This window comes from Bufo bufo, chromosome 4 (genome assembly GCF_905171765.1).
Source record: "Bufo bufo chromosome 4, aBufBuf1.1, whole genome shotgun sequence".
Lineage (NCBI taxonomy): Eukaryota > Metazoa > Chordata > Amphibia > Anura > Bufonidae > Bufo > Bufo bufo.
Genome location: NC_053392.1, coordinates 562877643 through 562899919, shown reverse-complemented (window position 1 = coordinate 562899919; position 22277 = coordinate 562877643). Strand labels below are relative to the sequence as shown.

The 22277-nt window shown below is 42.1% G+C and overlaps 1 protein-coding gene across 3 annotated transcripts in view; it reads right to left on the bottom strand.

Moving 5' to 3' along the window:
* The window catches only part of FSHR (follicle stimulating hormone receptor), a 473968-nt gene that overhangs the window by 283520 nt on the left and 168171 nt on the right, over positions 1–22277 (bottom strand). For 2 of the 3 annotated variants that reach the window (XM_040430295.1, XM_040430296.1), the window contains exon 2: positions 7832–7903. The exons of the other annotated variant lie outside the window; for it this stretch is intronic. In XM_040430295.1, the coding sequence (XP_040286229.1) occupies positions 7832–7903 (72 nt within the window). The remainder of the gene's footprint in view (positions 1–7831; positions 7904–22277) is intronic. 3 annotated transcript variants of the gene reach the window in all.

The window sequence follows — 22277 nt, the reverse complement described above, 5'->3', positions numbered from 1 at the left end:
ATTTTGTATTGATATTGACAAACTGAAGAAAAAAAAGTTCGTTTTCAGCAGTAGTTCAGGGCAGGCTGAAAAAAATTGTGCACTGCACCCACAAAACACATTTGCTGTAGATCGCTGAGTAAAAAAAAGCAGTTCTTGATAAGACTTCTCCATGATCTCTCCCTCACAGCAGCTGCAGCCTCTCCCTACACTAATCCGAGCAGAGTGACGAACGGAGCTACGTGACTCCAGCTTAAATAGAGGCTGGGTCACATGCTGCAGTTGGCCAATCACAGCCATGCCAGTAGTAGGCATGGCTGTGATGGCCTTTTGGGGCAAGTAGTATGACACTTGTTGATTGGCTGCTGTGCAGCCTTTCAAAAAGCGCCAAGAAAGCACCAAACACCGAACCCGAACCCGAACTTTTACGTAAAGTAAAGTTCGGGTCCGGGTGCTGAAAAACCTAAAGTTCGGTACGAACCCGAACTTTACAGTTCGGGTTCGCTCAACTCTAGTTACGTAGTTAATACAGTTGAAAAAAGACATAAGTCCATCAAGTTCAACCAAGGGATAGGTGGGGACGCGAATCCCAGAAAGAGGGAGACTCATGTTTTTACACATTTTTATAAGCATTAATGTCATTTACTTTTAAGAATTCATCTAAACCCTTTTAAAACTGTCCATCTATTCCATAGATTCACATTTCTCACAGTAAAGAAATTTTGACTGAACTTTTTCCTCTCCAATCGGAGGCAGTGTCCCCTTGTCTTTTGAGGGTATTTGACAGTTTTTCTCAATTTTTTTTGAATGGCCCATTTATATGATTTAGATGTCTCTTCACAAGACTAAATAAATTTAATTATTTTAACCTTCCTTCATAACTAAGACCCTCCATGCCCTGTATCAGTTTAGTCGCTCTCTCTTCTGTACTTTTTCCAGCTGCAGCGCATCCTTTCTATGGACTGGTGCCCAGAACTGAACTGCATATTCCAGATGAGGCCGCACCAACGCTTTGTAAAGTGGTAATATTACATCCCTGCCCAGCGAGTCCATGCCTCGTTTAATGTATGACAATATTCTAGTAGCCTTAGAAGCAGCTGATTGATATAGCATGCTGTTATTTAATCTGCCGTCCACAAGGACACCCAAATAATTCTCTATAAGTGACTCTCCCAGTGTTACATCCCCTAGAACATATGAAGCACAGAGATTATTACTACCAAGATGCATAACTTTACATTTGTCCACATTGAACCTCATTTGCCAAGTTGATGCCCAATCACTCAGAGTGTTCAAGTCAGCTTGTATTTTATAGACATCTTCCATAGACTGCACAGTACTACACAGCTTAGTGTCATCTGCAAAAATAGAAATGGTGCTAATAATCCCGTCCTCGATATTGTTAATAAATAAATTAAATAATAGAGTACCCAGCACTGAATCTTTGGGTACACCACTTATAACCCAGGACCATTCTGAATAGGAATAATTGACCACACCTCTCTGGACAAGGTCCTTCAACTAGTTTTCAATCCAATTTCAAACTATACTTTCGAAGCCTATACACCTTACTTTACCTATTAAACTTTTACGAGGGACAGTATTAAAAGCCTTTGCAAAATCCAGAAACACTACATCCACAGCCGCCCCTCTGTCCAGGCTTCTACTCACCTCCTCTTTGAAACAAATCAGGTTAGTCTGACAACTTCTGTCCTTGGTAAACCTATGTTGGTTATCACTTATGATATTATTTACAGTCACATACTCCAGTATATAGTCCCTTAAGATTCCTTCAAACATTTTTCCCACAACAGAAGTTAAACTAACTGGTCTATAATTATCTGTGGAGGACTTACCTGTAGATCCTTTTTTGAATATGGCCACCACATTTGCCTTGCGCCAATCACTTGGCACTGTACCAGTGCCTAGAGAATCTTTAAGAACTGAGTGTAATCCATCTGGACCCTGAGCCTTGTTCACATTTACCTTATTTAACTTAGCTTGGACCATATCTACAGTTAGCCATTTGAGTATATTATTAAATGTACTAACACCCCCAGCACCATAGGTATCAGCTCCTTTCTATTCTTTCGTATATACAGAGCAAAAAAAAAAAACATTTAGTAATTTGAAAATTTTATCTCCTTTTTAAAGATTTTGTTAAGCCCTTTGTAAACTTCAAAGGCTACATCTGACCCCTCAGATTTGTATTTTTTAAATGCCCTTTTTTAAAATAATTTATTGACCTTTTTACAGTAGTTATAAGCCATGGGGGGTTAATTTTAGCCGTTTTATAAATTTTTTAGTGCAATTACTCAATGTGGATTTAAAGCTCTCCCATTTATCCTCTGTATCATTATGTGACAGTAGCTACATCCAGTCTATGCCCTTAAATGCTGCCCTCAACCCGGGGAAATTAGCCTTTTTAAAATCTGTGTTTTTGCTCTGCCTGACAGAGTTTGCTTCTTATAGTGTAGGGGAAATATAATTATACTGTGGTCACTATTACCTAGTGTTTCTCAAACAATAACATTTCCAACAAGCTCTGCATCATTAGAAAATACCAGATTCAACAAAGCATTGCCACTAGTGGGAGCATCTATAAACTGGCCCATAAAGTGGTCCTGCAGGAAGTTGAGGAATTTTCTCCCCTTTGAAGTTGAGCAAGAACCATGACCCCAATGTCTGGGAAGTTAAAATCTCCCATTACGACCACTGTACCAGCCTGTGCCGCCCGCTCTATTTGGTTATACAGTTGCGTTTCTATTTCTTCTGTGATGTTAGGGTGTCTATAGATTACACTAAGTATTATTTTTTCAGTGTTTATATCCCTTTGAACTTCCACCCATAAGGTTTCAACATCCTCACCATCCTCACCCACAATTGCCTCTTTCACACTTGTCTTCAGATCACTCCTCACATACAGGCACATGCCACCTTCTTTTCTATTGACCCTGTCTTTCCTAAATAGTGTAAAACCATCAATATTAACAGCCCAGTCATGCAAATAATCCAACCATGTCTCAGGCCAACTAACTACATATACGTGTTCCTCTAGTGCCATAGCCTCCAGCTGCCCCATTTTGCTAGCTAGACTTCTGGCATTTGTGAAAATACATTTTAAATTCCTATTACCTTTAAAGTGAATATCCATGATTCTTTGTTACCTTGGTTGATGTTTGTATGTAACAGGTTCTTGTTACCAGCAGCTCTATTTTTCATTGGTGTACAGTTCTGCCCAGTCTTCTCCCTACTTTCCTCACTAACCCCAGCCCCCACTAAATCAACCACTGTTTTCTTTTATATCCCACTCTATTTGCACTATCTACCCCCTTAATAGTATGATCCCCACCCTCCCCCCAGATCCTAGTTTAAAAGCTCCTCCAGCCATCTAACCATTTTTTCCCCAGAGCAGTTGCACCCGCCCCATTAAGGTGCAGTCTGTTCCTACCGTAGAGCCTGTAACTGACAGAGAGGTCAGCCCAGTTCTCCATGAACCCAAACCTTTCCTTCCTGCACCAGCTTCTGAGCCACTTATTTAACTCCCTAAGCTCCTGTCGTCTCTTTGGTTATGCTCAAGGCACTGGTAGTGTTTCTGAATACCCTACCTTGGAGTTTCTGGACTTTAACTTCTCTCCTATTTCCCTAAAATCATTTTTAAGGACCTTCCATCTCTTCCTGACTTTGTCATTTGTGCCAATGTGTACCATGACCGTCGGGTCTTTCCCAGCCCCACCCAGCAATCTGTCAATCCGATCAGCAATATGCCGAACCCAAGCACCCATAACACAACACACTGTTCGGCATTCACGGTCTCGACGACAGATGACCCTGTCTGTCCCCCTAATAATAGAGTTCCCTACCACTAGCATCTGTCTGCCCTTTGCTGCACTCCTTTTACCATCCTTCTTGCAGCGGTCATCCTCCTGATTGCTAGGAGAAGCGCCCTGCTGCAGTGTTGCTGGCCCTGGGCTTTCATCCCTAATATCAGCCAAACAGGCAAGTTTACTAGGGCATTCTAGCTCAAGACTAGCCTCCCTGGCACTTTTCTTTCTACCCCTTCTTCCTACATTAACCCAACTGCTGACCTAATAATCCTGATCTTGCCCTCCTCCTCCCACCTCCATTTCACTGACCCCAGTCAGTGCCTTCACAGTGAGGTCTAAGCCTCTCTCCAGGTTTGCAATGCCCCTAAGTATTTCAAGCTTCCTATTTAGATCCAAGATCTGTACTTCCAAATATGCAACATGCTTGCATCTAGTGCAAATGTATTCACCCTTGAATGGCTCTTCAAGGCATGCACACATTGCACAGGACACATACTCAGTGGCATTGTCCATGGAGCACATGTTTAAATTAGGATGTAAAGTAAAAAGGGAAAACAGTAAATATGAGTTAGATTTAGTCCCTGTCTGCTGTAGTTGGAGAACTTTTTAGAATCAAGCCAACAACACACAAGGAAAACCTATCAAGCCTGAGTCTCTTGCTCCTTGTCTTAAACTCCGGTTCTTTAAACTCCACTTATTCAGAAGCCCACTTAGTACAGCAAGCCCAGTAGAGCGAGCTCAGGATGAATTCAGTGGCACCTGGGAGCACAAACCACTCCCTTCAACCCGGTACACAACAGAGAAAAAAAAAGTGTTTAAACAATTTCAGTACCAAAATGCAAGCACTTACCGTATTTTTCGCCCCATAAGACGCACTTTTTCCTCCCCAAAAATGAAAGGAAAATGCCCCTGCGTCTTATTGGGCGAATGCTGACAATTTAACATCGCTGGATGCGATGTACGGAGCGGGGGCCGGGGGAGGGACTGGGAGGAGGAGCTGGGGGCCGGCAATAGCGGTGGGGCGGTGCGGTCACTGTACTATAGCCCCGCCCCACCGCTCTGGTATTCTAATATAAAATGTATTATTGAATTAAGTTATTAAACATGCCCCCCTCACTCCTAATAGTACCGTGTATCCTAATTGCTTCTGTATAATGCCGGCAGGCAGGCCGGGCGGGCGGCAGCGTAACTTCCTGATGTCACGTGCCTGCGCTGCCTCCTTTATGAATGAAGCAGGTGGCGCAGGCAAGTGACGTCAGTGAGTGACGCGCCGGCCGCCCGGCCCGCCTGCCGGCATTATACAGAAGCAATTAGGATATACGGTACTATTAGGAGTGAGGGGGGCATGTTTAATAACTTTTAATTCAATAATACATTTTATATTTGTATACTGGGGGGGGCGGCGGCAGCGGGGGGGGGGGGAACACGGAATCTGTGGATGGCACAGTTAAGGGGTGGGGGTCTGTGGATGGCACTGTTATGGGCTGGGGGGGGTCTGTCGATGGCACTGGTATGGGGTGGGGGGTCTGTGGATGGCACATATATAACAGTGCCATCCACAGATCCCCCCCCTGTAACAGTGCCAGCCACAGATCCCCCCCTGTAACAGTGTCCGTCATCCACAGATCCCCCATAAGTGTCCGTCATTCACAGATCCCCCCATAAGTGTCCGTCATCCACAGATCCCCCCATAAGTGTCCATCATCCACAGATCCCCCCATAAGTGTCCGTCATCCACAGATCCCCCCATAAGTGTCCGTCAGCCACAGATCCCCCCATAAGTGTCCGTCATCCACAGATCCCCCCATAAGTGTCCATCATCCACAGATCCCCCATAAGTGTCCGTCATCCACAGATCCCCCCCATAAGTGTCCGTCATCCACAGATCCCCCCATAAGTGTCTGTCATCCACAGATCCCCCCATAACAGTGTCTGTCATCCACAGATCCCCATAACAGTGTCCGTCATCCACAGATCCCCCATAACAGTGGCCGTCATCCACAGATCCCCCCATAACAGTGTCCGTCATCCACAGACCACCATTAGTTCCAAACCCACCAAAAGCACACCTTTTGGTTAAAAAAATTTTTTTTCTTATTTTCCTCCCCAAAAACCTAGGTGCGTCTTATGGGCCGGTGCGTCTTATAGGGCGAAAAATACGGTAACTCACAAGGACCTTCCCTATAAACTATATGCAACTATTTGCAATCACTCCCACAAAAATCACATTCAGCACCAGCACTCGGGTTCTTTAAACTCCACTTATTCAGAAGCCCACTTAGTGCAGCAAGCCCTAGTAGATAAGAAGCAAGGTCAGCAACACATCCCAAGCTACATAAGGTAATTCTTTAGGTTGTAATATGAGAAAAAGAGGAAACTGTGGATAATATAGAAACTTATTTTTTTTATGACAATGTCGTTTTTAGGTCCAACATTCTGTGCTGATTTATTTTCTAATGTATTTTTATGTCAGTGGGATTTGGAGTTCTGCTGCAGACATAGAGATAAATGATAAAATCCTGGCTGTGTGCAGTCACTACTAAGGGGAGCTTAGGAGCTTCTATGTATAAATTTTATACTGCAGCTCCCAATGAGTTGACACTTTACTGACAGTGGCAGAATCCAGTAGGAGGATGTAAGCAAGTACTGTAACAAAGGCATATTACTGTATTTGTGAGTCTTTTTAACTTAAAGGGGTTCTGCAGTTTGTTTAAACTGATGATCTATCCTCTGGATAGATCATCAGCATCTGATCGGCGGGGGTCCGACACCCGGGACCCCCGCCGATCAGCTGTTTGAGACAGCAGCGGCGCTCCAGCAGCGGCACACCAGCAGCGTCACGGCCTTCTCACTGTTTACCGCAGGCCCAGTGACGTCACGACTATTATTAACTGGCCTGGGCAGGGCTAAGCTCCATTCAAGTAAACAGAGCTTAGCCGCGCCCAGGCCAGTTGATACTAGTCGTGACGTCACTGGGCCTGTGGTAAACAGTGAGAAGGCCGCGGCGCTGCTGGAGCGCCGCTGCCGTTTCAAACAGCTGATCGGCGGGGGTCCCGGATGTCAGACACCCGCCGATCAGAGGCTGATGATCTATCCAGAGGATAGATCATCAGTTAAAACAAACTGCAGAACCCCTTTAATAAAATGAGAATATTCCTATAAGGATAATGTGGGTGAGAATCATATCTAAGCCATGCATATTTATTTATTTATTTTTACAAGTACTATGCATGGTGCTATGTCTTTGAACATGAGTGATGCTACTGATATGAGGATGTTTTAATATGTTTCTAATTTATGTAGTTAGACTGTGTAACTGTGTACCAATTCTAACAGTAGGTCTCCTTAATGTTAAAATTCACAGTAATATTTTTCACAGGTTCCCATGGTGCATCCATTCATATGAACAATAGCTTTTCTAACTTTAATGGGAACCTATGGGAGCTATCTGCTTCTGGTGCTGGAGCTATTGCCGAACAGCCGATAGGCATGGATATCAGAGCCTCATCAATTACCAAGCAATGGTCTATCCTAATAAAAGGTGGACGACCTCTTTAATCACTGGACTGCTCGTAGACCTGTGGCTAAAACCAGCAAGTGAAAGCTACCAGGAGCCAGCCAAAATGCTAACAGTAGCATTATAAGATTTCTATAATACAATATATGTATAAAAATTCTGTAGCTTAAATGAAAAGGATGAAAACAGGCATAATACGAAACACAGCAACAGTATTTAAAATCACAGTACACTGCCAAGGAAAACAAGGTTGTATAAAGAACAACAGTCCAACTCAACAAATATACCTTGGGCTGTGTCACTCCACCTTACAACTGTGAGAACACAGGTGTTATATCGGCACAAGCATGATAACATATATACAGTACCATAGTATAGAATTACCTCCCTAGGCATATGTATGTGTTATGCGTATGTATGCTTTTTTACAATTAAAAGAAAAGAAATGTCAACATTTGCTTATAATTAAGTTTCCTGGGCAGTGAAGTAACATAAACTATGTACATACATGTTGGTAAGCTCTTCAAATCCAGAGAAAGTTCCATTTGGTATGACCACAATTTTCGTATACATAAATCTCCTACAAAAAAACAAACAAAAAAAACCCCAATAAAACACACCAATAAAATGAACATAAAACACATAATATCAACACCAAAGTAGAAAACTACAGAATGAAAAACAGTATTGTGAAAACTGGGCTTTTTTTGTTCGATTTAAATATATACTCTATTTGTATAGTTTGTGATATAGTTTTGAGCAGTACACAAGTAATAGATTGTAGAACTTCAGAAAGGCTACTTTCACACTAGGCACAGCAGCGCACGGCGAGAGGCTGCCGGAATAAAACTACGACATGTCCAACATTTATCTCGCCGTGCCTCCCCGGAACTCCGTCCCCCATTATAGTCAATGGGGATGGAGCGGCAGTCCGGAGGCACACAGTCACTAGCGGGAGGACGGATCCGACAGGCTGTTCACCCGACGGAACAGCCTGCCGGAGGTCCGTGTCGCTAGTGTGAAAGTAGCCTAAGTTAAAAGGCAAGTAACTCAGATAATACTTGGGATGGTTGGACTGCTGTACCCAGAAGGATTATTAAAATTAAGATGATTTAGTTTGGAATGGCTGATGGGAGACCTAATAGCTATGTATAAATATATGAAAAGTCGATACAGAGATCTTTCCTTTTTATACCCAGGACTGTGACCATGACAAGTTGACATCCACTACAACTAGCGGAAAGAAGATTTCTACACCAATATGGTTGGGGATTCTTTAGTTTAGGAGAAGTGACAATGAAGTTATAGTAAAGTCAGTAATTGAGAAAAAAAGGGACCTGGATGCCTTTCTTCAGAGTAAAAGTACAAGTTATAGATGCTATTTACTGGAGAAGTCACAGATCTGGGGATTAGCTGGAGACAGGAAGACATTTTGTTTTCTGGAAAGGAAGAATATTGGTCACCAATTATCTTTTGCCTTCTTCTAGATAAACATTGCAGGTAAATTAAATTAGAAGTATTTATGTCTTGTTTCAGCCTTATTATCTTACTACGGCCAGCAACCTTTCATCAGTGCAAATTTATTTTTTAAATCAATTATATTAAAGGGTTTCTGTCACCAGAATTAAACCTATTAAACTGGCTGACATTAGCGATGTGCTAATGTCAGCAGACCCTAACTCTCCTATTCTTATGCTTATGGATGCACCCCTTACTGCACAATTTTAACCTTGATGATATGAAAATTATCCTCTAGGAGCAGGAGGGGCGTTGCTCCTGTTCCTAGAGGCTCCGTTCTCCCACCTCAAGTCACGCCCTGCCGTTCTTGATTAACAAGGCCAGCGTTCGTCTTCTCATGCCAGCCCTGTGTGCTGGATAAATCTCGCGCCTGCGCAGTGCCGTTTACCCAGCACACAGGGCCGGCAGGAGGAGATGAACGCTGTCTCATTCATCATTTTCTAATCCCGTTTTTGGTGTAGAAGATGGCTTAAATCTACATCAGCAAGGGAGCTGGTGTAGATTTAAGTCTTTTACACGGCCTGCTAGAGGAAGCTGCAAAGTTATGTAGAGGCCTGTGCCCCCACATAACTTTGGCACTTCCTCCAGTAGCACAGTATTTATCATGTACATTAATTTATTACAAGGCACTTACTAATGTATTGTGATTATCCATATTACCTCCTTTGCTGGCTGGATTCATTTTTCCATCACGTTATACACTGCTCCTTTCCATGGTTACGACCACCCTGCAATCCATAAGTGGTGGTCGTGCATGCATGCTGTAAAAAAAAGCACCAGCTTATGTGCGCTCCCACGGTCCCTGGCATTTTTTCCCATAGTGTAAAAGCACAATCACCACTGATGGTTTGCAGGGTGGACATAACCACGGAAACGAGCAGGGTATAATATGATGGAAAAATGAATCGAGCCATCAAAGGAGACAATATGGATAGTAGCAATGCATTAGCATTAACTTCCTCTACATGATAAATGGTACTTGCTGAAGTGACAAAACACCTTTAAGACAGGCTTAGAAAGCCTGAACCCCTTTAGCCATACCAAAGTTAAATTACTTTAGTCTTCTATAAATATAAAAATTTAAGGGAAATTGCCTCTAGCACATTCATGTCATTTGTTCTCAATATAATCCAAAGAAAGTAAAACGACTTTTTTCCAATTTGCTAAGAAAACAAACATTGTTTTGGTCTGCATGTATTCTTTCTGTCCTGCTGATGCTCATGAAGATATAGAACTGAAGCTGTCATTATAAGCAACTACTTTATTCTAATGATTATTTTCTTGTCCTTACAGTAAAATTCCTTTAATCCAGCTATAACGGGATCTAAAAGGTGCCTAATTCTGGATTACCAAATAGTCATGAAAAGGTATATGAAAACCCTTAAAGAGATGAGAACGCACAATGTTTCACGTTCAATCAGACCTTTTTATTTATATTTTCTTAAATCAGAGGAACTTCCTAATTGCTTATCCCAGTTCAATCTTTTAATTGGGTGGGTATATACAGTATGTTTTAGTGTTTGTTTGTTTTTTACTACTTTGCACTGTTCATTTATGTGCATTCATGTACATTGTAATTAGGTCACTTTTAAGCTAAGGCTACGGTATATGGCAATCTTGGCCGCTACACCTGTCATGCAACCAATGGATGCAATCGTACACACCGGTCATCGGTTGTGCAATGGGTGTCACAACAAAGATCACTGAGTAGACCCAGCCTAAAACTATTTTTTTCTAAACTGAATAAATGCAAGTTTGTTAGCCTGTCTTGGTTTTGCAGTCCACCTATTCCTTAATTACCCATGAAGAAATCTTCATCTTGATTCTTAACGTATTCAGTAAACAATAGCAACAAAATATGAATTGGCTTTTTCAATGGGTTTCAATGGCTTTCGTGTCGTGATATTGCAGCAAGTCCCTGAGGAGCCGGTGCAGAGGATGGGAGTGGTAGTGGCCCTGAAGAGATGTTGTATCACAGTGTACTCCATCATGCTGACCATTCCTTGGGGTTCTTTGCAGTAAAAGGTGATGTGAAAGGATCAGGCAGATATACTGTAGAAGAGCAACAAATGCTTTTTTGTTCACAGGATGAGTTATAGTACCTACAGCTGTCATCTGTACAAGGTCCAGTGTCTCTATCCTGATTAGGTATGGTGGCAGGCAATATGTTATTCCTTCACCTACAACAGAATCTGTATAGTTCTGGTGCTCAACACTATTCTGTCTGTAAATTATTTAGCTTGCAGATTTTCTGTGGCCTGAAACCCTACAGTCTACCTGGAGTACTGGTCCTCACAGACAAGCTGTATCTTTAGTGCCACGGCCCTTGGAGCAGGAGCAGATGGATGTCCTCCTTCACTCCAGGCTTGCTTATCTCACTCTCCACTAACTCCATACAGCTCTTCCTCCTGGCAGGAAGTTGGACCAGCCCACTCCGACCAAGAGGAGGGGAGGGGATAGAATGGTAAGTTCCATTCCATATGCCAACCATACCTTAGAATTCCTGAAACATATGGCATATACATAACACATAATATGACATTAGTATAAAATATAACGAACAATTGCAGATACATACCACATATGGGGTATTGCAATATCATCATGAGATGTGTTGTCTCAAATTTAGATCTGCTACATATGTGCCTTGGTTGCCCTCTTATGCACCCGCCCTAGTAAATCTTTATCCTTCTTATAAATAGGTGGCCAAAGTTGTACATAATATTTATTTTGTGGTCCGAGGTGATTTCTATAGCGGAAAAACTTTATTTTTGTTTCTCAGTATTTTTATTTGCCTTGGCAGCAGTTGCCTGCCACTGGTTGCTAAAGTTACATTTACTGTCCACCAATATCGCCAAGTCTTTTTCAGTGGCAATTTTACCACGTGTTTCATTATTTATTACATGATTGTAGAACTTTCATTGGATCAAGTGCATGTGTCACGGTCCCTCAGGTGACTGAAGTCAGGAAATCAAGGAGATTGGCTGAGCATGGAGGAATCTAACAGCCTCCTATATTTCTATTGATTCGGTGTTGATAGGGTTAATGTTGCTCAGTGGTCATCACTTCTACCCTTTACAGTCTCACCCCACCCTTCTGACTATGCGGTTGATAGCTTAATTTGGGTTTTGTCTGAGCTGGTGTGAGATCCTCTCTGGTGTTCCTGTTCTTCCATCTCTACAGGAGTTAAGTGTCGTGTTTGTTTGTATTTGTTATATTCCCTGTTGTTGTATCTGGGCCTGAGACAGAGACTTCCATTCGTCCATCTGGGGAGGAATGGGTTGTCTCTGGTCCTATACTTATTCCAGGGCCTTATAGGGAAATAAGGGCCTAGGTATACTGCTTATGAATATTCCTACCTTCAAGGTCTATTCATATTGATAGGTAGTCAGGGCCCGGATTAGGGTTGTCTAGGAGGTGACCTGTTTCTTCCCTAGTTCCGAGGCCCAGTTACTGTTCCCCTTTCTTCTTGTGTTCAGTGTGGAGTCCCCCGCCCACACTGATTGTGACAGCATGACCTTATCGCACTGAACTTCATAAGTTATAGCTTATCAGTGTAGTTCCGTGGTAGAAACAAGTGTTAGATTATCTCAGGTGCTCGATTACAGGAATTTGACTGTATCATCTTTTTTTTTTTTTGCAAGTGCCAGAAAGCATTTTGTGGCAATATTGTGTTGCTCCACTTGTGAGAACATTCCATATGTACAACGTTTGCAGCTGCACAGTGGTCCACCACATAAGGGGGCACGCCTTACCCTACCATTAGGGGGCACTATTTTTCCTGCAGTATAGTATTTGGCGGCATTGAAGAGCACATCAGGTAGGGTATTGGGGGTGGTTGCAGTATCACAGTGTTGGGGTACAGGGATGTGGAGTTTGTGTTGAAAAGACGGGGAGAATAATGCAAAAGTGAGGAATCTAAAATGTCTGTGTGGAAAACTCTGCAGAGACAAGACGTGGCTAAAAGATGTCTTCACCAAATGGAGAATATATACAGTAGGTAAAACTCGAAAAATTTGAATATTGTGCAAAAGTTTATTTATTTCAGTAATGCAACTTAAAAGGTAAAACTAATATATGAGATAGACTCATTACATGCAAAGCGAGATATTTCAAGGCTAATTTGGATGATTATGGCTTACAACTTATGAACACCCCAAATTCACAATCTCAGAAAATAAGAAAATTACATGAAATCAATAAAAAAAGAATGTTAAATAGAAAAATGTAAGACTTCTGAAAAGTATAATCATGCATATGTACTCAGTACTTGGTTTGGGCCCCTTTTGCATCAATTACTGCCCCTGCGGCGTGGCATGGATGCTATCAGCCTATAGCACTGTTGAGGTGTTATGGAAGACCAGGATGCTTCAATAGCAGCCTTCAGCTCTTCTGCATTGTCCCGTCTCATGTCTCTCATCTTTCTCTTGGCAATGCCCTATAGATTCTCTATGGGGTTCAGGTCAGGCGAGTTTGCAGGCCAATCAAGCACAGTAATCCCATGGTCATTGAACCAGGTTTTGGTACTTTTGGCAGTGTGTGCAGGTGCCAAGTCCTGCTGGAAAATGAAGTCATCATCTCCATAAAGCTTGTCTGCAGAAGGAAGCATGCTCCAAAATCTCCTGGTAGATGGCTGTGTTTACTCTGGACTTAATGTAATAAAGCACAGTGGACCAATACCAGCAGATGGCATGGCTCCCCAAATCAACACAGACTGTGGAAACTTCACACTGGACTTCAATCATCTTGCATTGTATGCCTCTCGATTCTACATCCAGACTCTGGGTCCTTGATTTCCAAATAAGATGAAAAATTTGCTCTCATCAGAAAAGAGGACTTTGGACCACTGAGCAACAGACCAGTTCTTTTTTTCTTTTGCCCAGGTAAGACGCTTCTGAAGTTGTTTGCTGTTCAGGAGAGGCTTGACAAGAGGAATGTGACATTTGAAGCCCATGTCCAGGATCTGTCTGTGTGTGGTGGCTCTTGATGCACTAACTACAGCCTCAGGCCACTCCTTGTGAAAGTCCCCAACACTTTTGAATGGCCTTTTCCTGACAATCCTCTCCAGGCTGCGGTCATCCCTGCTGCTTGTGCACCTTTTTCTTCCACACTTGTCCCGTCCACATAACTTTCTATTAATGTGCTTTGATACAGCACTTTGGGAACATCCAACTTCTTCTGCAATTACCCTTTGAGGCTTTCTTTCCTTATGGAGGGTGTCAATGATGGTTTTCTGCACAACTGTCAGGTCATCATTCTTTCCCATGATTGTGATTCCTACTGCACCAGACTGAGAGACAATTTAAAGGCTCAGGAACCCTTTGCTAAGCGGTATGGATTAATTAGCCGACTAGAGTGTGACACTTTGAGCCTAGAATATTGAACCTTTTCACAATATTCAAATTTTCTGAGATTGTGAATTTGGGGTTTTCATAAACTATAAGCCATAATCATCCAAATTATGGCTTGAAATTTCTTGCTTTTCATGTAATGAGTCTATCTCATATATTAGTTTCACCTTTTGAGTTGCATTACTGAAATAAATGAACTTTTGCACAATATTCAAATTTTTCGAGTTTTACCTGTAAGGAGAGAGAACATGTACTTTTCAGAGGTCCTACATTTTTCTATTTAACATCCTTTTTTTATTGATTTCATGTAATATTCTTATTTTCTGAGATTGTGAATTTGGGGTGTTCATAAGTTGTAAGCCATAATCATCCAAATTATAACAAAGGCTTGAAATATCTCGCTTTGCATGTAATGAGTCTATCTCATATGTTAGTTTCACCTTTTGAGTTGCATTACTGAAATAAATGAACTTTTGCACAATATTCAAATTTTTTGAGTTTTACCTGTAAGGAGAGAGAACATGTACATCAGAGAAGATGGCAGGGGTGGCTTGCTGCTCTGGTCCATATCTCAGCTGCTCAGCCCCTTCCTTCATGTTGTAATTAGAGACAACTGCAGGAGGAGCGCAGAACATGGTAGCTGGTGCTGGCCACCACAGAGAGGCAGCTTCTCGGGAGGTATTTTGTACTGCTGAGGGATTATATTGTTCTGTACATTGGTAGATGGTTCTGCAGCAAAATCAAATAGAAGAAGTTCTGCTTGAAAAGCATATTGTCCTGAACTGGGGCAGTATATTGTGCTGCACTATGGTGTTGGATTCTGCTTGGGCAGCATAGTGTGCTGCAGTGTGGTGTTTGGTTCTGCTGGAATAGTATTTTGGGCTCCACTGGGGTATTTGGCTCTGCTGTAGAACTAAATACCAAAGTGTAGCACAGTATACTGCCCCTCTGTGGTATTGCTGGTCCTGCCTATGCATGTTGGCCCTGCCTACTGAAATGTTAGGCCTCCCTACAGTTTGGGGCCAATTTTAGTTTCTTTTTTTTTTCATGGTTGACTTTAAATTACCAATCCGCCCCTGCTTATAGATACTGGTAGACTGTTATGGAGATCTAGGGTGCTCTGTGCTAAACTAATGGAAAACATGAGGCCCATATACTTGCACAGGGGTCTCGTGCTGAAAGTAGCTGTCGACTTTAATAACCAGGTGCAATCACATCTGCATTGAGCTTGTACAGTATGTTCTCTCTGTAATCATATGGGTTTCTTTCAGGTGCGGTACTCCGGTTTCCTCTCAGACTGTGCTGAGACTTAATTAATTTCATATAACATTGGCTCTGGTGTGAGATAAGGAAATGACACTATAAGTCTCATACGAAAACAAATAATTGCAATCTGTATATCGGGCTGTGGAATATGTTAGCGGTAGTATAGAAGTAACGTGAAAGTGAATCATTGGCTATGTGCTGCAGTTTCACTTAGTATAATCTTGAAGCTCAGATACATGGACTGCCATGAGGAAACCAGATTTATTCTCATGGATTCAAGTAAAATCTTTTATCATAAATATTGTAGCATGTTCCATTATATGTGTATTATAAAGAGGTTGATTATGTTGGTCCCACATGGTAGCATGTGGAGTGTCTACAGGTCTCTATCACCACTGTGTGAACATAAATTTGTGCCACAATTTGCGACTTCGCTCCACTCACGCCAGGTCTAAATAAGTGGGGGTGGAGGGAAAGGGGACGGGCCGGCAGCACCATCTGATTTACCATTTTCTACACCTGTTTCAGTCGTAGAAAAAGGTCTAAATGTAAGACGGCTAGGAAGCTGTGTTACATTTAGAAATGATGCAGTATGTGCCAATGTTATGGAGAGACCGGTGCGTCTTCATAACTTCGGCGGATCCACCCCCAGCTTAGGGCTTTATTAAGACCACCGTCCAAAACGTCAGACTTAATAAATGTGCCTCAAAGTGTCTTTGAAAGTGGCTTTTCCACTGCCATAATATGGTGCTATTAGTACCATAAAAAGGCACCCGCAAAGGCATGTATGGCAAAGGCATGAATAGATTGTTGTAGCAAAACTGTGGCACAGTCGATTGGACTCCATGTCTATGAAGGTACAGACACTTGTAGTATGGAGCCCAATGGGACGCCATAAAGGCTCTGAAGAATTAGCCTTATGTAGATTTATTATCTGCACAAGAAATATGGTTCCACACATTAAAGAAGTTTTCCAAGATTTTTTTACTGACGATCGTCTTTGGTATCTGATGGGTGGGAATCCAAAACTCAGGACCACCGCTGATCAGCTTTTTGAGAAGGTACCGACACTCACAGTAGCACTGCTGCCTTCACTGAGCTCAGTAAGCACAGCGCCATACATTGTACAGCCACTGTGTCATGAACTTACCTTTCCGGGCTCAAGCGCTGCAGTCTCTGGCTTCAGAGCGGCCGCGCCAGGTGAGATGAGCCGCCAGGCACGGGCCCCCCGGGATGCGCTGTATTGACACGTTCACCCTGGTGGTGTGACCAAGTCCTTAGCATCAGGACGCAATGCTCTTTCTCCCCACAGTGGACAAGTGCTGGGGGAGACTAGCAGTGAGCTGATTACTCAGCTGATCTATTCCTGTGCTATTGTTCTGACTAATGGAGTGCCGAGTCATGACCTATCAGATTTTGATCCTAGGACTCAAAGCTCTATTTAACCCCTTAAGGACCGGGCTCATTTTCACCTTAAGGACCAGGCCATTTTTTGCAAATCTGACCAGTGTCACTTTAAGTGCTGATAACTTTAAAACGCTTTGACTTATCCAGGCCGTTCTGAGATAGTTTTTTCGTCACATATTGTACTTCATGACACTGGTAAAATGAAGTCAAAAAAATTATTTTTTTTGCACAAAAAAATACCTAATTTACCAAAAATTTGGAAAAATTTGCAAATTTCAAAGTTTCAGTTTCCTCTACTTCTGTAATACATAGTAATACCCCCAAAAATTGTGATGACTTTACATTCCCCATATGTCTACTTCATGTTTGAATTGTTTTGGGAATGATATTTTATTTTTTGGGGATGTTACAAGGCTTAAAAGTTTAGAAGCAAATCTTGAAATTTTTCAGAAATTTACAAAAACTCAATTTTTAGGGACCAGTTCCGGTCTGAAGTCACTTTGCGAGGCTTACATAATAGAAACCACCCAAAAATGACCCCATCTAAGAAACTACACCCCTCAAGGTATTCAAAACTGATTTTGCATACATTGTTAACCCTTTAGGTGTTGCACAAAAGTTATTGGCAAATGGGGAGGAAATTTGAGAATTTCATTTTTTTGTCTAATTTTTAATTTTAACCCATTTTTTCCACTAACAAAGCAAGGGTTAACAGCCAAACAAGATTGTATCTTTATTGCCCTGACTCTGCCGTTTACAGAAACACCCAATATGTGGCCGTAAACTACTGTACGGCCACACAGCGGGGCGTAGAGTGAAAGGTGCGCCGTATGGTTTTTGGAAGGCTGGTTTTTATGGACTGGTTTTTTGACACCATGTCCCATTTGAAGCCCCCTGATGCACCCCTAGAGGAGAAACTCCCTAAAAGTGACCCCATTTAAGAAACTACACCCCTCAAGGTATTCAAAACTGATTTTACATACGTCGTTAACCCTTTAGGTGTTGCACAAGAGTTATTGGCAAATGGGGATGAAATTTGAGAATTTCATTTTTTTGCCTAATTTTCAATTTTAACCCATTTTTTCCACTAACAGAGCAAGGGTTAACAGCCAAACAAGACTGTATCTTTATTGCCCTGACTCTGCTGTTTACAGAAACACCCCATATGTGGCCGTAAACTACTGTATGGCCACACAGCGGGGCGTAGAGTGAAAGGTGCGCTGTTTGGTTTTTGGAAGGCAGGTTTTGCTGGACTGGTTTTTTGACACCTTGTCCCATTTGAAGCCCCCCTGATGCACCCCTAGATTAGAAATTGCATAAAAGTGACCCCATCTAAGAAACTACACCCCTCAAGCTATTCAAAACTGATTTTACAAACTTTGTTAACCCTTTAGGTGTTGCACAAGATTTAATGGAAAATAGAGACACAATTTCAAAATTTTACATTTTTGGCAGATTTTCCATTTTAATATTTTTTTTCCAGTTACAAAGCAAGGGTTAACAGCCAAACAAAACTCATTATTTATGGCCCTTATTCTTTAGTTTACAGAAACACCCCATATGTGGTCGTAAACCGCTGTACGGGCACATGGCAGGGCGCAGAAGGAAAGGAATGCCATACGGTTTTTGGAAGGCAGATTTTGCTGGACTGGTTTTTTGACACCATGTCCCATTTGAAGCCCCCCTGATGCACCCCTAGAGTAGAAACTCCAAAAAAGTGACTCCATTTTAGAAACTACGGGATAGGGTGGCAGTTTTGTTGGTACTAGTTTAGGGTACATATGATTTTTGGTTGCTCTATATTACACTTTTTGTGCAGCAAGGTAACAAGAAATAGCTTTTTTGGCACGTTTTTTTTTTTTTTTTGTTATTTACAACATTCATCTGACAGGTTTTATTATGTGGTAATTTTATAGAGCAGGTTGTCACGGACGCGGCGATACCTAATATGTATACTATTTTTTTTATTTATGTAAGTTTTATACAATAACTTCATTTTTAAAACCAAAAAAATGTTTTAGTGTCTCCATAGTCTAAGAGCCATAGTTTTTTCAGTTTTTGGGCGATTATCTTGAATAGGTCTCATTTTTTGCGGGATGAGATGACGGTTTGATTGGCACTATTTTGGGGTGCATATGACTTTTTGATCGCTCGCTATTACACTTTTTGTGACATAAGATGGCAAAAAATTGCTTTTTTTACACCGTTTTTGTTTTTATTTTTTTACGGTGGTCACCTGAGGGGTTAGGTCATGTGATATTTTTATAGAGCCGGTCGATACGGACGCGGCGATACCTAATATGTATACTTTTTTTTTATTTATGCAAGTTTTACACAATGATTTCATTTTTGAAACAAAAAAAATCATGTTTTAGTGTTTCCATAGTCTAAGAGCCATAGTTTTTTCAGTTTTTGGGCGATTATCTTGGGTAGGGTCTCATTTTTTGCGGGATGAGATGACGGTTTGATTGGTACTATTTTGGCGTACATGCAACTTTTTTGATCACTTTTATTACCTTTTTTGGGAAGTAAGGTGGGCAAAATTTCAATTTTCTCATAGTTTTTATTTTTTTATTTTTATGGCGTTCACCGTGCGGGGAAAGTAACATGACCGTTTTATAGATCAGGTCGTTACGGACGCGGCGATACCTAATATGTGTAGTGTATTTTATTTTTTTCATTTTTATTCAGTGATAAATTTTTTTTTTTTTATCTTAACTTTTTTCACTTCTTTTTACATTTTTGTGACCCAGACCCACTTGGTTCTTGAAGATCCAGTGGGTCTGATGTCTGTATAATACAGTACAGTACAATATATATTGTACTGGACTGTATTTTACTTACACTGAACAGATCTATGCTTTTAGCACAGATCTGTTCAGCACCATGGAGAGCAGGACGCCTGAGCAGGCGTCCTGTTGCCATGGGAACCTTCCCCGTCTGCTCAGAACTTCGCAGACGGGGAAGGGTAAGCACGAGCTGAGGGGGGCTCTCTTGGGGCTGTCGGGGGGCTCTCTCCCTCTCCATCGGGGGGCTGCAAAGGCACAGCAGCCCCCCGATGGAGAGGGAGGGAGCTCCCTGACCGATGACAGTTAACTTTTTCCATACAGTGGTCTGTACGGACCGCGGTATGGAAAGGGTTAAACGGCTGACATCTGCACAGATGTCAGCCGTTTATACCAGGGTGCCAGCAATGTGCTGGCACCCTGGTATACCCACTAGAAGCCAACGATCGTTCATGGGGAGGCGGGCGGGGGATCGCGATCCCGCCTGCCGCACCGCCCGCCTCCCGCAACGCCCCCACCGCCTGCGACACCCCCCCCCCCGCACCACCCGCCGGCATAAAATCGTGCAGGGGTGCAGGGGGGGGGGGTGAAAAATATAGATTTTAGCCACTCTAAAGTTTCTGATCCCCGCGGTCAGGGCCCGCGGGGATCAGAAACTGCAAAAAGCGCAGCAAACCGCAGGTCTGAATTGACCTGCGGTTTGCTGCGATCGCCGATACGGGGGGGGTCAAATGACCCCCCCCTGCATTGTTACGGGATGCCGGCTGAATGATTTCAGCCGAAATCCCGTTCCGATTAACCCCTGGGGCGCCCGAATACAGATTTTAAGTCAGGACGTACCGGTACGTCCTTGGTCCTTAAGGACTCGGGAAATAGGGCGTACCGGTACGTCCTATGTCCTTAAGGGGTTAAACCCCTTCCTGGCCATACACCAGTGCCAGTGATAGTCTGTGATTCCCCAGCTGTACTCCCGGTTCCAGTTCTGTCTGTGTATTTGGTTGCTTATATTATTGACCTTGTCTTGCTTTTGACCACTCTCTGCCTCTCTGGCTTGGCTATTTAACTACCCTCCGTCTTTCGATTTGGTTCTATATCGTCCTCCTGGTTCTGACCCATTCCTGTATTAAAATGTCGGGCGGCACTGTGCTCGATGTGGGTGCTCGGTCAGCGGTTGTCATCCCAGGTAAATCAATGAAGAAGAAACCGGCACTCCAATTTGCTGGATAATATGCAGTGACGCGCGTTTCGGCACATACATGTGCCTTTGTCAAACAGTGAGTGTACAGCTGATTGCAAAGATACAAAGTGAACAAGGACTTAAATAGCCCGCTCCAAGTCACTTGACCTGAGCGTCACTTCACTTCAATGGGGCTGAGCTGCGCCTAGGCCATGTGACCAATGAACGCTGCCTTCTCAAACAGCTGAATGGCAGGGGTCAAGGGTGTCTGATACTGATAGGTCTTCAGTTAAAAAATCTCAGAAAACTCCTTTAACAATCCTCTCGTTGACAAGGGGAGGTTCCTTTAATTTATAATGTCTCCAAATAATGACCTTAGTATATAATTTGTGGTAAAGAGATGTCATGATACAATATTTGCCACAGTACATGAAGAGACAGCTAATTGAATCTTGAATTACAACAGTGTCTTTACTCCAGCAAGCCTATTTGATAAATAGCCAATTTATCACTTGTTATCATTAGAGTAAAGATTGGCTTGCTAATGCTTGTTTTTAATCAATTTTCCATTTAAGTCCTTTATCTCAACATCTGCCAGAACAAAACACAACTAAAGCTGTCATTAGACTCTATATATTATTTGTGATTTTATCTGGTTTCTTCATCATTTTTAAGACCAGCTTGTATCCTTCTAAAGCTATTTCCACTTATTAAGTTGTACTTTACTTTTTTCTTTGATGTAATCTATAGGTGCATAATAACCCTAACCATAAACTTGGCAAGAAAAATATATAAAAAATAAATAAATCAGATAATAGGATATGCCTATAATTTATATTTTCATTTGAGTGGCTTGATCGAATCAGTAATAATTGACCAAGTCCTTTAAGGGATGAGGAAAGATAAAAAGTCTTAAAGTCAATTGTAAGTTAGTGTACAGTATATTCTGTGTAGGCGTGGGAAAAGTTCCTAGAAATTATGGTGAATGTATCTGAAGAGCTCAGTTGTCCCAACAAATAACCTTTTAATAACTTCTGGGCCAGTATGCTTTAGCATAGCTATGAATTCAAGTCAGAACCGCAATAGGATTTCCACGGATTTCAAATCAAATACATGTTGGATTTTCTGCAGTCTGAATGTACCCTTATACATATGGCAGCTACTGATTAAATTCCTTTTAAAAGAGAGCACTGTAGGATAAATGTATCAAGCCCTGCACGCCATAATTCTGGGTTCAAAAAGTTACAAAAGAGGGTTTTTGCAACATTTTGAATTTTTTTACACCACTCACTCCAGTTTTGAAAAGAGGATAGGAAAGTGGACATGGCTAGATATGTTAATTAGTTTCACTCCACACTTATCAACTGCAAAGTGTTGTAATCTTGCTCTAGTAAAAGGGTGGAGTAGAAAGTGGAGAGACCTTTCACATATCAGTGTTAAAGAGGACCT